Below are 18,217 nucleotides of genomic sequence, written 5' to 3' on the forward strand. Positions count from 1 at the left end.
CTGTCAGGCCAAAGAAGATGCTTACAGAAAAGGGGATAAAGTCTTGTACAAACAGGCCAAATACACACTGGAAAAGGAGATCAGAGTGGCAAAGAGGAATTATTCTGACAAGCTAAGGAAAAAATTATCTTCCAGTGATCCTGCTTCAGTGTGGAAAGGTATGAAAGATATCACCAGTTACAAGACACCATCCCCCAGCACTCTGGAGAATCAACACCTGGCAGACGACTTAAACGAGTTTCGTTGTCGTTTTGAAAGATCACCCTACACCCGCCCTGAACACCTCTCCACACAAACATTCACACCTCCAGCAACCCCTCTCTCCCCCACACCTACAATTCAGATCAGTGAACATGACGTGTGCCAGGTCTTCAGGAAGAACAAAAGAAGGAAAGCACCAGGCCCAGACGGTGTGTCACCAGCCTGCCTAAAAACCTGTGCTGATCAGCTAGCCCCCATCTTCACACAGATCTTCAACAGATCCCCTCATGCTTCAAACGCTCCACCATCATCCCCGTCCCAAAGAAACCCAAAATTAGTTATCAATAGTAATAAAACATGTATTTGTGCACTCTTTACTAGTGCTGTCAAAACGTGATTATTGCATTCAAAATAAAAAAAATTGTGTACATAATAGCCTGGGGGCTGTTTCATAAAATAAGCCTGGTTTATTTGGTGAACTTGTTTTATGAAACAGGCCCCTGGTTTCACAGACAGGGTTTAAACTAAGCCAGGATTAGGCCGTAGTTCAATTAGGACATACAAGTAATTTTTATAAACGTGCCTTAGAAAAAACATTACTGGTGTGCATTTTGAGACAAAATAAATGATATATTTTAAGATCAATCATAGCATGTTTCTTTCAACTGAAACAGCTCAGACTTAGATTTTAGTCTGGGATTAGGTTTAAGCCTTGTCTGTGAAACCGGGAGAATATATGTGTGCGTACTGTGTATATTTATTATGTGCATATAAATACACACACATGCATATATATATATATATATATATATATATATACAGTATATATATTTAAGAAATATGTTACGATTATATATTAAATGTATGTTTATAAATTATATGAATATGCATGTATGATTGTAAATATTTTCAATATATATACATGCATGAATATACATAAGTATACACACATATATTATGTAACCCAAAACTTGTTGGATGCGATTAAACTTAATCTAGTTGTGGGACCAACAAAATATGTACAGCACTTGAATTGTGAAACACCTGTGCTTACCTTGCCCATATTCACACTCATAAAAGACATTGCCATTATGTAAAGTATTTGCATGAATTATTGCTAGTTAGCGGCACAAATTTGGACCAAAGATCATAGCACAAATCCTTGTTTGCATAATATTATGAAAAAGACTGAAATTAACTACTCCATTTAGGGGCAACGTTTGGATTTGGACGTTTTTACTTTACCATACGTGTCAAATACATCAATTTAATCAGTTATTTAACATTAATTATCAATGTGAGTAATTAGACTAATAATTCATTACCTATAAAATGAAATATAATATTACACGACTAATATACTAAAACAATCTAATGGACAGCTTATTGTAAATATTGTACTCTTTGCAGAAGGTTTGTATTACAGAAACATAAACTATTTCCCAAAATATAACTGTTCTTGTTAACTACAGCTGACCCGGATATAAACGCTGGAGCCGGTGTTATCATTTCCGGTGTACAGCAGAGCTGTGTGGTTAGATCTGTTTACAAACTTCAATATTAAACAGTAAATCTCTCGCATTATGTCCCGAGGCTCAACCGCGGGGTTTGATCGACATATCACCATCTTTTCTCCTGAGGGGAGACTCTATCAAGTCGGTGCGTATCGATGAAAGTGTGTCTTTATTCAATCGAGGGAATAAATGCCCAGTCATTTTGCACCAGGATCATTCTGCACCTTTTTCTTGCTCAGGTTTACGAGTTTATGGGAACATTGTACATTAATTTGATTAAAACGGATGCAAAAAAGCATGAGCGGAATGTTTTGCTAAAATTAATTAGCGTTTTGATATTCATTTGTTCTCGTATGTTTCAGTTTTAGGTTACATGACAGATCCATCTGAATTCATTGTTTATAATAACAGTATGGATAAAAGCACTTTCGGTTTCATAATTATGAATATTATGCATGCAGAGATTTATTCAATTTTGTTCACGTTTCACTTGAGTTCTGTGTTTTACAAGTCACTACATTTTATGAATTATTTACACCCTTATATTCTGTAATGCACATATATACGTGACCGTGGACCACAAAACCAGTCATAAGGGTAAATTTTCCAAAATTGAGATTTATACATCATCTGAAAGCTGATTAAATAAGCTTTCCATTGTTATATGGTTTGTTAGGATAGGACAATATTTTGCTGAGATGCAACTACTTGAATATCTGGAATCTGAGGGTGCAAAAAAAATCTAAATATTGAGAAAATCGCCTTTAAAGTTGTTCAAATTAAGTTCTTAGCCATGCATATTGTTATATTTACAGTAGGATATTTACAAAATATCTTCATGGAACATGATCTTTACTTAATATCCTAATGATATTTGGCATAAAAGAAAAATCAATAATTTTGACCCACACAATGTATTTTTGGCTATTGCTATTGATATACCCCAGCGACCGACTTACTTTACTTTACTTTTAGTCATTTAGCAGACACTTTAATCCAAAGCGACTTACAAATAAGAAAAAGTAACTAAAACTAAAAGTTAACTCTCTGTAATACTCTATACACACCCATTTAAGAAAATACAGAAATTAAATAAAATTGACAAATGCCTACAACAACATTTCAATAGAAATGTTATGTTTCAATGTTATGTCTTAGACTTAAGACTGGTTTTGTGCTCCAGGGTCATATATATATATATATATATATATATATATATATATATATATATATATATATTTTTTTTTTTTTTTTTTTTAAGTAATAAAAAAAATAAAATTAGATAATAGTAAAATATTTTATGTATGGGTTGGATATTCTCTTGTATATTAATAAAATGCCAATAATAAAATAAAGAAACACTTGGTTGTCAAAATTGAGCGGCATTTTATGATCAATTTATGATCATAGTTAACATGTTCATTTTATTTTCTACAGAATATGCATTCAAGGCCATTAATCAGGGAGGTCTTACATCAGTAGCTGTTCGAGGGAAAGACTGTGCGGTTGTTATTACTCAAAAGAAAGTTCCAGTAAGTTTGTTTTCACTCTTTGTCAACGACACTGTTAAATATAAACTCAATTTGATTTCTATTTAGCTATGCAAAAAAAATGTCAATGGCAGTCGTATGAGCAATATTTGTGCATGCTCTTATTAAGTTTTCCTCTTTTAATCACCCAGGATAAGCTTCTCGATGAATCCACTGTCACTCATTTATTCAGAATAACAGAAAACATTGGCTGTGTGATGTCTGGCATGACAGGTAAACTCATCTCAGCAATTGTCCAGCTTAAGTGAATTTTAGAATATCTCTTTTGACTCTTTTGTATGGTGAAATGTAAAACTATGTATTATTTTACACCACTAATGTATTATGTTTCTCTGTGAAGCTGACAGCAGGTCGCAGGTGCAGAGGGCGCGATACGAAGCTGCTAACTGGAAGTATAAATACGGCTATGAGATCCCTGTAGACATGCTGTGCAAGCGCATTGCTGACATCTCACAGGTGTACACACAGAACGCAGAGATGAGGCCACTGGGCTGTTGTAAGTATACGGTCTGATTCAGGGCGAATATGAATGGAATCAAGTCACATTTATTTGAATAGAGGTTTATACAGTATACAGCTACACAGAAATAAACAGGAAAATAACTTCTTCAATTATTGAATGAATTCAATTTCAGCTCAAAGCAGCTATACAGAAGACAATAGTGTTGTAATTCAGATCAGTTTTGGTAAATAACAGTGTCAAGGTGGCAGAATTCATAAATTCTGGGGGGGAAAAAAGCAGTATCAATATTCAGCCAATTTGTCAATGTTGATTCAGTTCAATGACTGTTCCAAAGTTCATCAATTATGAATTAATTTCATTCAGCTAAAAGCCAGCTCTACAGAAGACTGTCATTTTTCAGCTCAATATAGTTCAGGGTTGATTCATTTTAGTTTAATAGCCGTTTCAAGGTTGCAGTTCATAAATTATAGCTGAGCTGAATTTATTTCATAAGCAGTTCTATAAAAGAGAAATAGTATCAAAATTCAGTTTGAAGTCAGTTCACTCTTAATTCAGTTTAGTTAAGTGAATCTTAATGTTGCAAGGTTCATCAACTATGAATTAATTTGATTCAGCTCTTCAGAAGACAGTGCCATTTTTCATCTTAGTTTAGATCAGTGTTGGCTCAGATTAGTTCAATAACAGTGTCAAGTTTGCAAAATTCATAAAATGTAATTATTCAGCTCAAGTCAGTTGATTCAATTCATTAACTACATATCCAGTATATACTGTAGATTGTAAAACAATCTGTTGTATGCAACAGTAAATATTTAAAGTGTAGTATTGTTCAAATGCTGGGGGAAGTTGTGGCCTAATGGTTAGAGAGTCGGACTCGTAATCGAAAGGTTGCGAGTTCGAGTCCTCGGCCGGCAGGAATTGTAGGTGGGGGGAGTGAATGTCCAGCGCTCTCTCCACCCTCAATACCACGACTGAGGTGCCCTTGAGCAAGGCACCGAACCCCCAATTGCTCCCCGGGCGCTGCAGCATGGCTGCCCACTGCTCCGGGTGTGTGTTCACGGTGTGTGTGTGTGTGTGTGCATTTGTTCACTACTCACTGCTGTGTGTGTGCACTTGGATGGGTTAAACGCAGAGCACCAATTTCGAGTATGGGTCACCATACTTGACAATACGTCACGACTTTACTTTACTTTACTAAATGTTATCATGTGACCTTTGAGCAAGAGATGCACAGTTCCAATAATCCAATATGTGTGTAAAACACCTAAACTTTTAATAGGCCAATGAAATAATGAGCCTAGAAATAGACAGTATCTAATATTAAGTTTAATGCATTGTACTCTGTGATATAACATTTGCATATCATTACATAACATTTGCATAGATTTATTTACATATGTCGTGTATGTCAACCACCAAACCATACTTGATAAACGGTAAAAAATCCCCTCTTGGTACCACCAGTTAGCAGTACTAGGCTAGTACTTTTAGACTATATACATACACTACCGTTCAAATGCGGTCAGTGAGATTTTATTTTTTTTAAGAAATTAGTAATTTCATCCTTACTATTTTCATTTAGTAAGGATGCATTAAATTGATCAAAAGTGACAGTAAAGACATTAAGAATATTACAAAAGATTTCTTTCAAATAAATGTCAAGTCTAAAACATTACATTGTGTTCTCCGGCTGTATATGTAATATTTTGGGAAATTTAGTATGAAATCCATGTACTTTAGGCATGCAAAAATTATGCACACATTATAATACTGCATGCCGAATAAGAAAAGACATAGTAGTAGGTCATTCTCTACATATCAGAATTCATATTAAGGAATGTTATATGTGGCATCAATGTAAAGGCATGCTTGCTTGTCAATATTGTTTATTATTCTAAACTGTCAGGTATGATTGTGGTTGGTGTGGATGAGGAGCTGGGGCCGCAGGTCTATAAATGCGATCCTGCAGGTTACTACTGCGGCTTCAAGGCCACTGCTGCAGGGGTGAAACAAACAGAAGCCACCAGCTTCCTGGAGAAAAAAGTGAAGAAGAAATTGGATTGGACCTTTGACCAAACAGTAGAGGTATGATCCGTTCACCCCAAATGGAATTAATACCTTTTGTTGTGCTTGTATCCTCCTGCATTGAGTTCTTTTGTGCACTTTTCATCCCCACAGACTGCAATAAGTTGCCTGGCTACTGTTCTGGCCATCGACTTCAAGCCTTCAGAGCTGGAGATCGGGGTTGTTACCACAGAGGAGCCCAAGTTCAGGTGTGTTCGTACATTTCAAATAGAACAGGATGTAATATTTACATATCACTAAGTAGCATTTACATATGTCCTGTATTTCAACCACCAAACCATTCTCTATAAACTGAGAAAAATCCCCACTAGGCACTCGGAGTTAATAATACTACTAGGCTGGCAGTTTCATTCTATCTACATGCAGTATAGGTTAAACTTTTGGGGTCAGTAAGAATTTGTTATTTGGAAATTTATAAGCAAGGGCAAATTAAATTGATTTTAAGTGACAGTAAAGGTATTTATAATGTTATAAAAGATTTGCATTTTAAATAAATGTGACCCTGACCACAAAACCAGTCTTAAGTCAGTCGGGTATATTTGTAGCAATAGCCAAAAATACATTGTATGGGTCAAAATTATTGATTTTATTTTTATGCCAAAAATCATTAAGACATTGAGTAAAGATCATGTTCCATGAAGATATCAAAACTTAATTTTGATTAGTAATATGCATTGCTAAGAACTTCATTCGGACAACTTTAAAAGTGATTTTCTCAATATTTGGATTTTTTTTGCATCCTTAGATTCCAGATTTTCAAATGGTTGTATCTCGGCTAAATATTGTCCGATCCTAACAACCCATACACCAATGGAAAGCTTATTTATTCTGCTTTCAGATTATTTATAAATCTCAATTTTGAGAAATTGGCCCTGGTTTTGTGGTCCAAGGTCACAAATGCTGTTCTTTTAATCTTTTTATTCTTTAAAGAATCCTGAAAAAAAAAAGAAATATGGTTTCAGAAAAATTATTAAGCAGCACAAATGTTTTCAACATTGCTAATAATAAATGTTTCATAAGCACCAAATCAGCATACTGAAATGATTTCTGAAGGATCATGTGACACTGAAGACGAGTAATGTTGCTGAAAATTCAGCTTTGACATAAATTGCATTTTAAAATGTATTAAAATTAATTTTAAAAAATGCAGCATTGATGATCATAAGAAATATCCCTCAAAAACATAAAAAAATCTTACCGACCCCAAACTTTTCAAAAGTAGTCTGTGTTTCAAACAATTAGGTCATGTAACCTTTAGTGGTCATTTGTTGTGTAAAATGATTGAGTACATTTATGATGTTCATTTTGGTAGTTATGTGCATTTCTATATTTTTCAGAATTTTGTCAGAGTCAGAGATTGACACCCACCTCATGGCGCTTACTGAACGGGATTGAGAAGATCTGAGTCTTACCCTGTGACAAAAAAGTCTGAGAATTACAATCGTCATCAATATTCAGGTCAACTGATGTTCTTTGCTGTTTATGTAGCTTTTTCTTGCAACAGTACAATAAAAAAATAATGTTTTGGAAAACACTGTTTAATTCTTTCTTTTTTTTAAGCACGTCAGATTTAAGTGTAGTGAAAATGCTTCTCTCTGGTATTTTTGTAATTGTAATACTTTTTTCATTTACAAATTGCATTATATGAGCTGGATCTTCAATATTAATTTTTAATTATTTTTAATTTTACATTATTACCATTCTTTATTAACAATATGTGTGTGTGTGTGTGTGTGTATATATATATATATATATATATATATATATATATATATATATATATATATATATATATATATATATATATATATATATATATATATATATATATATATATATATATATATATACAGTGACCTCCAAAAGTATTGGAACAGTAAAGACAAAATTGCTCTGTTGACTGTGGAGTCAAGACATTTACAAATATGATTAAAAGATGAATATGAGACAAAACTACAGAATGTCACATTTTATTATTGGGTGATTCAACACATAGATGTTTTACCAGCTTTTAGCGTTTCATCCCTCTATCTGATGTGAGCATAAGTATTGGAGCAGTTGCCTCACAGGTCTTTCTAAGTGATCAGCTGTGTCCTGTTGCATTAATTCTTCAGATATTAAAAGCAGGGAATGTGCCGTATCAGTTATATCCATTACTTCTGTATTCTGAATCTTGCATTTGATGATGACGCACACAAACCAGGATGAAGATAAGGGAGCTGACTTTGAGAGAGAAAAGCAAGCAATTTGGATGCTAAAAGAAAAGAGGAAGTCAATTAGAGCTCTAGCAAAAACAAAGGGCATGGAGAAATCAAGAGTTTGGAAACCACCAGCGATACCAACAACTACCTGATTGGCTGAGAAAACAACAGTAGTTGATGACAGACAAATCATAAAAGCTGTGAAAATGAACCCTAAAAGATGTGTCTGTAAAATCACCAACAACTTCCAGAAAGCTGGGGTGATGCTCTGACAATCTATTGTCCTCAGGAGACTTTGACACAGAATTACAGATGCTACACAGCAAGATACAAACCTCTGACCAGCACCAAATCTAGAAAGGCAAGATTAGAGTTTGCAAAAAAGCACAAAGGTGAGCCAGAAGAGTTTTGGAACTGTGTTTATGGACCGATGAGACAAAGATGAAACTTTAAGTGATGGAAAAGCAAAAATGTGGAGAAAAAAAGTAAACTGCAAATGATCCTAAGCATACAGCCTCATCTGTAAAGCATGGTGGAGGTGGTGTCATGGCATGGGCATGCATGGCTGTCTCTGGAACAGGCCCTCTCAACTTTACTGATGACTTAATGTATGATGACAGTAGCAGAATGAATTTGGAAGGGTACAAAACCATCTTGCCTACCAATATTCAAGAAAATGCCACCAGATTCATTGGGAAGTGCTTCATATTGCATCAGGACAATGACCCAAAACACCCTGCCAGTTCAGTCAAGGAATTTATAAGGGCAAAGAAATGGAAAGTCTTAGATTGCCCAAGTCAGTCTCCAGATTTAAATCTGATTGAACATGAATTTCACCAGCTGAAGAGGAGAGTAAAGGCAGAAACTCCCCAAAACAAGCAACAATTGGAATTGGCTGCATTAAAGGCTGGGAAAGCATTTAATACTTATGGAGGGCACTGTATATATATATATATATATATATAAAGTTCTTTAAAAAACATTTAATTAACATTTAAATTAATTAAACTTTAACTTGAATTTATAAATCACTGTATTATTTTGCAGATTGTCAACTTTTATGAGGTAATGTGTTGCTGCCTGAATCCGTTTCCTGCTTTTTACATTTCATTTGGCACCAATAAAATATCAGTAATTTATCTTTTCAATCACCAGGAAGGGTCTCACAGTCGCCTTCATTTATGGGAAGCGGTGTAAATCTTTTCTCACACTCTCTTAAAAGATGTAAATAGGATTTCCTAAACTCTCACTTAAGAATCCCCTCCAGACATAGCATTTGCATAGCTGTAGTGCTGCGACAATTCATAGAGAGAGACACCAAAAAAAGTCGGATTTTCCAGGTGGCGGCCTGCTGTCATTTCTCGGATCTGGCTGAATCATATGAGTATTCTCCTATATTTGCAGGAGCTGTCAAGGGCCCTACGTGTCCTAACCTGACTCCTCAGGGCTGAGAAAGCGAGTGCTATGACTACATCATTTGCATGGAACTTTTCAAGAGGTGTCTCAGGGACTGAAGATGCACAACAGTATCTCAAAATCAAAAAGGCGTGCAGTGCGGATTCACGTTCGGAAAAAAGCAAGGTTAAGATGAGGGTGGATTCCCTTTAGAGATCTCAGGTTTGTATTCAAATCATGAAAACCACATACACTTCTTGACTCTTTTACTGTAAAGAGCAAGACGAAAGCAAGGTGTGACAGCGAGTTGATGCATGACTTGTGAATATGAAAGTTTGAGAATTTTCAAGGAGTTTCACTTAACTGTTGGTTTAAATGTGATTTTAAATGGCAAACACTAGGAATATTTAAACCATGCTAATGAAGGATGTGAAAATTTAAGTTCAGAGTTCAAGATCAGAGTTGTAAACAATGTTCAAATAACATGCTAAATGGACACTACACCCTTTCCCAAGAACATCAATGTTGGGGGTACTTTCTAGGAATGTAATCTCAAAAAGTTCCCTGTGGCCAAACTGTTGACTAATCTTCATAAAGCAGCATTGTGCAATTCCACAACGTTCCTTATTTTGGGAATTCAGGAAACTTTCAGCATTGCCAATTTAATCTGAATGGCCCTTCCTGTTCAGGAAATTCCAGTGAACTCAGCTGACGGAAAACAGTGTACAAGTTCTGCAGTTACAAACACTTCTCCTCAGTGACATAAAAAGGATATTTAACTTCCTCATTTCTCTTGTAGAACCGTTCTCATGCATTTCCAAGGAAGGACACAGTGTCAAGTTGAAGGTTTTAATTTAAAATGTTATATCTTTCCACAAAACAAAACAAAAGTTTCACTATTTTATATATACACATGTACATGTTAATATAAAAATAAATCTGTCTATATGTACAATATTTTACATCACAGTATAACAGAAACATTGCTGTTTATTTCAGCTGACAGTACAGTCTATCATCGAGAGCCGACGGTGCACTTTAGTCGGCCTCTCTCCAGTGTTGCTCTAATACATCCTTCATTTCTGGGCCTCCTTTTACAGCTGTCTTGTGCTGCCAATGAGCCACCGGAGACCTCGCGAGCTCCACTGCGGACTCGTTCCTGGACACCTTGAGTGAGAACATCAATCTCTTTCTCCTTTCACCTTCAAGTCCTTCTACACTTGCCCCATCACTTTAATATCATCATAGATCTGTGAAACGAGAAAAAATGACATTAGGACTTCATAAAACGTGCTTCTTATTTGAAAGGAATCAAATGAACACCAGAAAAGGAATGCTTACATCTTCATCATCAGATATACATTGGTCTTCATAATCCTCATCGCTATCTTCTGACTCACTATCTGGAAGTTCCCTTAGGTGTGGCACCGTGAGCTCATACAGGACTTTTTGGATGTCTGTGTTGGCCCGACCATAGGTCAGGTGATAAGGTGTGTGACCGCCGTACGTGAAGCTGTGAACATCAGCGCCTTTGGCGATTAGAAGTTTAACCAGCTCAAAGTTCTGGAGGTCGACTGCTAAGTGGAGAGCGGTTCGTCCATTACACAGCTCCTAAAGACAAATACAAGTATTTTTAGCCATTTGGTTTCACAATGTACAAACAGAAAAACATTTATTATAAAAAAAAAAAAAAAACATTTATTTTTCAAGAAAAAACAACTAATTTTTACCTGTGCGTTAATGTCTGCGCCAAGCTGGACGAGGCTTTCTAACAGCGACAGGTAGCCTTGTTTGACGACCACGTGTATGCATTTCTGACCTGGACAGTAAAATGAGATTCAAATCAGATCAAAAATGTCCAAATGAAGGTCAGCGATGATCATCGCAAGCAAACGCACATGGAAAACACCATCTTACCGTTATAGTTTGGTGTCTGGAGGATGCCTGGGAGGTGCTGCTGACAGCCCTGCGTTAGGAGGCTGAAGCAGGCCAGATAACCTTTCCTGCAGGCGATATGGAGGGCCGTGTTTCCACTGTCATCCACCAGAGATGCATCACAGCCGGCTTTCAGTAACTGCTCCACTAAAAGAGGCTGCTCTGTGACTACGGCCAAATGCAAGGCAGTCTGAAAGCAGAGGAGAGTGGTTTAGTATGAGTTAAATACTCATAATAGAGGGAATATAGAGGTATTATTATATGCACATGTTTGTAAAACTAATCTTGATGTACCTGTCTCTGGTTGTTTTGCATGTTGAGGAAGGGGTCACCATAGGAACAATTAATCATTTTTATTGCAGCATCTGTGGCCTCGTGAATAATGGCAAGATGTAGATACCTTTGAAAAAAAGTAATAACATTGTTATGCAACTGTAAAACATTGTTATTTCTAAAACAACTTTTTTGGTGTGCAGAGAACTGTATTTTTCCTAGTAGGGACATGCGCAGCTCTCGCGCGTCTGACTGTCTGGCGAGCAGCCCGGGACTTTCCGAGCTCGCGAGGCCTCGCCCACATTGACGCCAATGCCAGAGACCTGCAGAAGCCCCGCCCACATTGACGCGGCGCCAGAGAACAGTCCGTACTGATGCGGCGTTTCTGTTTACATAAAGCCCATTATGACTGTAGGGTGTCTGCGCATGCGCAGTACGGTTTGTGAATGGAATGAGCAGGACTTTAAATGTGCTCAAGAACGATCATAACCTTTGAAGATTTTATTTTATTTTTTGCAGTGCAATAAATACTTAAAAAAATAATAAATAAACGTATTAATTACATTAAAGTTCTTTACGAAACTAAAATTGATTATAGTCTTTCTATGATTAAATTACTTAACTGTCATGAACCTCAAGTAGTTTTTGCATTACATTAATAACTTGCTAAGAAACAACAATAGGGGTCTAAATAAATAGTTCTCTGCAACCTAAAAGTTGTTTTTTTTCATGCATTATACTTTTATGTGCATTACTTAAAAATATCAGATGCGCGTAAATGGTTTGCATGAGCTGCATAATATATATATATTTTTTTTTTTAATACTCAGCGCACTTACGTGTCTCCGTCTTCGGTGAGCTCTTTCTTCCAGGGCTCGTCCTCGGCCACTTTCATCCGCTCGAAAGCAGACTCCACGTACATGCATTCGTCCTCTTTAAGCGAATCCAAACCGCTGTCTAAACGGTCGTCGTTGCACGCAAGCATTTTCCCAGATTTGGGTCCGCGGCCATCCTCATTATAATCCATTTGGTTGGTGTTGCTGCTTCGGTGAAGCTCCATGCTCGAGTCGGAAGTCTGTGTAGCTCTTGTGGACTGTGAGAGAGTTTGAGCTGCGTTAAAAGAGACTGAAAAAGAGGCGTAGCTTGACTGAGGGTGGGGGATTTCCAGTGTGATTGACGCCTGAGTTTTTTCTGGAGTTTGGGTAATTTTTTTCTGCTTCATTAAACACACTATCAGATCAGTAATACTGAAAGTCTTTTCCCGAACCAAATATTCCAGAATCCAGCTGGGACCGGCTAAAATAAAAACATAAATAAAAAACTTAACATTGTGTGTCAGAAAAGAAAATATTTAGTGCACAACATCACAAACTGTACTTTGGTGGTTTGCGAAAAAATCCCACGTTCAAACATCTCAGAATTTTTGCTGAAAGATATTGAATCATGCATATAGATTTCAGATATTTCCCATAATTCTGATATTGCATAATTTGGACAAAAAATATGATGGTGCATGCATATAATGTATAATATTAAAAATCCTAAAATATTTATATTTATAATATTTTTTAATAATTAAAAAAATCTAATTATATTATTAAAATATACAATAATAGTAATTATAATAATTATAATTTTATATATTATGTTTATATATATATATTAATTCATTATATTATAATTTTAATAATTTTATAATTACAATTTTTGAATAAAGGTAAATATTTATTTATTTAGCTAAAAGATATTAAATCAGCCATATAGATTTCAGATGGTGACTTTGATTCGGACATTGCAACATTTGAACATTAGTTTTTAAAAAATGCTTGCTAAAAGATATTGAATTATACATAGATTTCAGACTTTTTGTATTTTTTTTTTTGTATTAACAATTTGAAATATTAAATGTAAAAATTAAAAAATCTAAATGAATTTCCTAACATTATTATTATTTTTTTTAATAATTAATATAGTAAGTTAATGCATATTAATGTAAAGTCCAGGAAGTAGACTGTGTGGTGCCAACAAAGTAGTGCTTCCTCATAATGTGAAGATTGGGAAACTCCTCTGTGTGTATTTCTACCGTGAGCATTTGCCCACAAAGGCATTTACACAAAGGAAGCAAAGAATGCGTAGTTTTCGCTCAAGACGCATGTGTACAATCCAAACCAGCCTGTTCTCAAACACAACTACCATAGTAACAGTAACCAAGCGTGGTAAACCCCAAGGGCAGAGGGTGCTCCACTAAAACGCAACTACATTTGCACATTGTGCAGGAGCACGACAGAAAGTGACCTCCCAGGAGAGAATGCTTTTACTGTTGTAAACTTGTATCAGTGTGACTTAGAAACAGGTTCAGTAACTTGTCTCTGATCTAATTAATTCAAGTAAGATAAGATGATTATGAGTGGAAATGTAGGAAAGTGCCAACAAATCACAACAATGCAATTGCTTTGCAGTGCTATCAGGAAATCCCAACTCATTTAACCAGATCAAATACTGGAATCTCTGAAAATGTTCCTTTCCGGTCTCATGTGATCAGTGTGGATAGGACGTCCTGTCCAGCTCTGGGTTCTTACACAGATAGGTGACGAAGGCTGTGATCAGCTTGTTTAAGAGTGGGAATGTTTGGTGGGAGACTCTTTGCTGAGGCAGTTCTGACACCAGCATAAACACACACACACACACACACACACTTCCTCTGAGTTCACAGGCTAAACATCAGGAACAAGACCATCCATCACATTTAAACATGATCACTGACTCATCACATACCGTCTCATATACTTAATATGTAGCATTGTTGCCATGTGAAATAACACAATAAAATATCTGGATGTGATGCTTAAGGAATAATTCAGCTACGATGAATCAATGGGTTTTTGTGTAACATGTGACCATATTTTAATATAATCTTTTGATTATGAACGAAGAGTGACTTACATTTCAATTATTTCCTTGTAATAGCAATCACATGGCTTCAGAAAGCTTGGAATATTCTGATTTTATGGTGCATTTATGATGCTTGTTATCATTTTTGGAGCTTGATGGCGTCACTCATCATTCACTTGCAGTTCAGTTGATAAGAGCCGTGTGAACATTATGCCGAATCTATCTTTTTCTTTTCCATGGAAGCCATATGGACTTCCTTGGAACAGGATGATGGTGAAGAAATTATTTTTATTTTATTTCTGAATTAATTACTCCTATAAGTTTAATACGTATATTCATTTGTCATTAATTGTTGCACTTTTGTGTTTATGCAGTGCTGCAATATTTAATATAGGCTAAATACAATATACAAACACTTGTGCAATTAAAACATTTTTATATATTAATATATAATATATATATATATTTATTCAAATTTAATATATTTTTAGTATATATTTTACATACACAAAAGTTTGGACTTTTTTTTTTTTTTTTTTTTGAGAAATATATCCTTTTATTCAACAAGCATTAAATTGATCAAAAGTGACAGTAAAGACATTTATAATGTTACAATTAATATATATGAATAAAAACGCTCTTCTTTTGAACATCCTATTCATCAAAAAATGTCAAAAATGTATTACAATTTCCATAAAAATGTTAAGCTGCTCAGCTGTTTTCAACATTTATTTATTTTTAAACAGCAAATCAGCATATTAGAATGATTTCTGAAGGCTCATGTGACACTTAAGACTGGAGTAATGATGCTGAAAATCACAGGAATAAATGACATTTGACAATATACTCAAATAGTTCTTTTAATAATAGCATTTCACTATATTACTGTATTTTTTATCTAATAAATTAAGCATTTGTGATCATAAGAGGCTTTTGAATGGTAATGTATGTAAATTCCTGTAAATAATTTGAGATGCTATTTCTTGAACCTGATTAAACAAGGCACCCGGTATCCTCTGATATATGATGGTGACCTACCCAGTGGTCCGTCAAGCTAAATAAACACTATATTTTCACTCATGTGTGAAACAATTTCATTTTTATATGAAACTTGCTCACATGAAACAGCATGCTCTGACACACCACCTGCTGACTCACACTGAATGACACTGAAGGTTTAGATGTGAAGTGAAGGACGTGTGACCCACCCTCTCCAAACACCACTGGAATTTCCATTTTCTTCCAGACTACTTTAGTGTCACTTACATTTCTTATACGTTACACATAAAGCACACTTTTAAAACATGAAAATAAGGTAAATCACTAACCTTTTACCTTCAGGTTTCCCCCATCTTTCCATCACGAGACCTGTTGTTTAAAGCCCCAGAGGTGTTGAGTGGGGATTCTGCAGTGTGTGTCACTGCACAGGACTTTTAAACAAGTCATCACAGTTTTCCCAGTTTCAAGCAGAGGACATTTGAGACAGAGGGGAATCCTGAAGCTCGGTCCATGAATCACACAGAATGAATGGAATGTGATTCCACACCAATCTCACCTGAAAGGGTGTAGCAGTACAAGTTATGTAATGGTTATGAGTAGTTTTGTAGCTTTTATGCAGGAGTCTGTATTGATTTTATAGGGCCAGTGTATTCCCTGCATATTTAACTTACAGGTTTCTCTCTCTCTCACACGCAGAGACAAAGCATGTGCATGTAGTGTAGGTGGCATTTCCCCTTTTCTGGTTTTTTTTTTTGTCTGGTGAGACAATTCAGTTCTACAAACAATAAAGTGACAAGTGTTTTTTGCAAATTACATTTGTTCATTTAGCAGATGCTTTTATCCATGCAAACACAATGTCTTGTAGACGCAAAACAAATGTGAAAACTCAATCTCATGGAATTTGTGTGTTTTTTTGTAAAATAGTGACGCAAGTTAAAGCTCCTGTAATTCCTAGTTATCATGGGATGTTAATCCCGTGGCAGAAACAGAGAAACAAATAGAGACATAATTAGCGTAGCTGCCGTTCCATCTAAGCAAAAATGATTTGTTCAACCCAAGCAAAAGAATAATAATAAAGTACATTTCAGATATATCAGATATAACTGCAGTACAAGATTATAAGATGCATTATGTGAATGCTTGGCTAAAGAGATGTGTCTTTAATCTAGATTTAAACAGAGAGAGTGTGTCTGAACCCCGGACGTTATCAGGAAGGCTATTCCAGAGTTTGGGAGCCAAATGTGAAAAAGCTGTACCTCCTTTAGTGGACTTTGCTATCCTAGGTACTACCAAAAGTCCAGAGTTTTGCGACCTTAGGGAGCGGGTTGGATTGTAGCGTGGTAGAAGACAAGTTAGGTACGCAGGAGCTAAACCATTTAGGGCCTTATAGGCTAGAAATAATATTTTGTAAATGATACGGAACTGAATAGGTAGCCAGTGCAGAGACAGTAAAATTGGGGTAATATGATCATATTTTCTTGACCTGGTAAGAACTCTAGCCGCTGCATTTTGGACTATCTGTAGCTTGTTTATTGAAGATGCAGGACAACCACCTAGCAGTGCATTACAATAGTCCAGTCTAGAGGTCATGAATGCATGAACTAGCTTATCTGCATCAGAAACAGGTAGCATGTTTCGAAGCTTGGCAATGTTTCTAAGATGGAAGAATGCTGTTTTTGTAACATGGGAAATATGATCTTCAAAGGACAAGTTGCTGTCTAATATAACACCCAGATTTTTGACTTTAGAGGACGTAACAGTGCATCCGTCTAGTTGCAAATTGTAATCCAAGAGTTACTGTGTACCGTTTTTTGGTCCAATAAATAATATCTCTGTCTTATCTGAATTTAATGGTCATGCATTTTTTACACAATCTATTAGCTTAGATAGCTAGTTGAGAAGTTTCATCTGGTCTTGTTGAGATATATAGTTGAGTACCATCAGCATAAAAATGAAAACTAATCCCGTATTTTCTAATATTACCAAGGGGCAACATGTATATTGAAAATAGCAGAGGACCTAGGACAGATCCTTGTGGTACTCCATACTTTACTGGTGATAATTGAGATGACTCCCCATTTAAATAAACAAAGTGGTAGCGATCGGACAGGTAGGATCTAAACCATCTTAAAGCCTGCTCTTGAATACCAGTATAGTTTTGTAATCAATCTATGAGTATGTCATGGTCTATAGTGTCGAACGCAGCACTAAGATCAAGTAATACTAGCAATGAGATGCAGCCTGGGTCTGAAGCAAGAAGCAAGTCATTTGTAATTTTAACTAATGCAGTTTCTGTACTATGGTGAGGCCTGAAACCTGACTGAAATTCTTCATAGAGATCATTTTTTTGCAAGAAGGAGCACAATTGAGCAGACACAACTTTTTCAAAAATTTTAGACATAAACAGAAGATCTGAAATGGGTCTGGAATTTGCCAGTTCATTAGAATCTAGTTGTGGTTTCTTAATAAGAGGCTTAATAACCGCCAGCTTGAATGGTTTTGGGACGTGACCTAAAGATAACGATGCGTTAATAATATTGAGAAGCGGTTCTTCTGCTACAGGTAACAACTCTTTCAGTAGTTTAGTGGGTACAGGATCTAATAAACATGTTGTTGGTTTAGATGCACTGATAAGTTTATTTAGCTCTTCCTGTCCTATAGTTGTACAAACCTGTTCCTTCAGTATATTTACACAGACACCACAGTGACCAT

At 35.7% G+C, this 18,217-nt stretch overlaps 2 protein-coding genes across 2 annotated transcripts; one reads left to right on the forward strand and one right to left on the reverse strand.

The window, feature by feature from the left end:
- Positions 1-1,680: 1,680 nt before the first annotated feature.
- Positions 1,681-7,338, forward strand: LOC306850838 (proteasome subunit alpha type-6-like). The gene is made up of 7 exons (XM_079386754.1): positions 1,681-1,860; positions 3,153-3,247; positions 3,397-3,478; positions 3,606-3,761; positions 5,632-5,810; positions 5,904-5,998; positions 7,148-7,338. The coding sequence occupies exons 1-7, from the start codon at positions 1,785-1,787 to the stop codon at positions 7,203-7,205; spliced, it is 741 nt and encodes a 246-aa protein (XP_079242880.1). The 5' UTR covers positions 1,681-1,784; the 3' UTR covers positions 7,206-7,338.
- Positions 7,339-10,241: 2,903 nt separating this feature from the next.
- On the reverse strand, positions 10,242-12,736 carry LOC306850839 (NF-kappa-B inhibitor alpha-like). Its single transcript, XM_079386755.1, has 6 exons — positions 12,454-12,736; positions 11,636-11,741; positions 11,324-11,531; positions 11,137-11,225; positions 10,748-11,017; positions 10,242-10,656 (listed from the first exon to the last, which is right to left on the reverse strand). Exons 1-6 carry the CDS (start codon positions 12,672-12,674, stop codon positions 10,621-10,623), a joined length of 930 nt encoding a protein of 309 aa, XP_079242881.1. The 5' UTR covers positions 12,675-12,736; the 3' UTR covers positions 10,242-10,620.
- Positions 12,737-18,217: the final 5,481 nt, after the last annotated feature.

The sequence above is a fragment of the Barbus barbus genome (assembly GCF_936440315.1).
Source record: "Barbus barbus genome assembly, chromosome: 30".
NCBI lineage: Eukaryota > Metazoa > Chordata > Actinopteri > Cypriniformes > Cyprinidae > Barbus > Barbus barbus.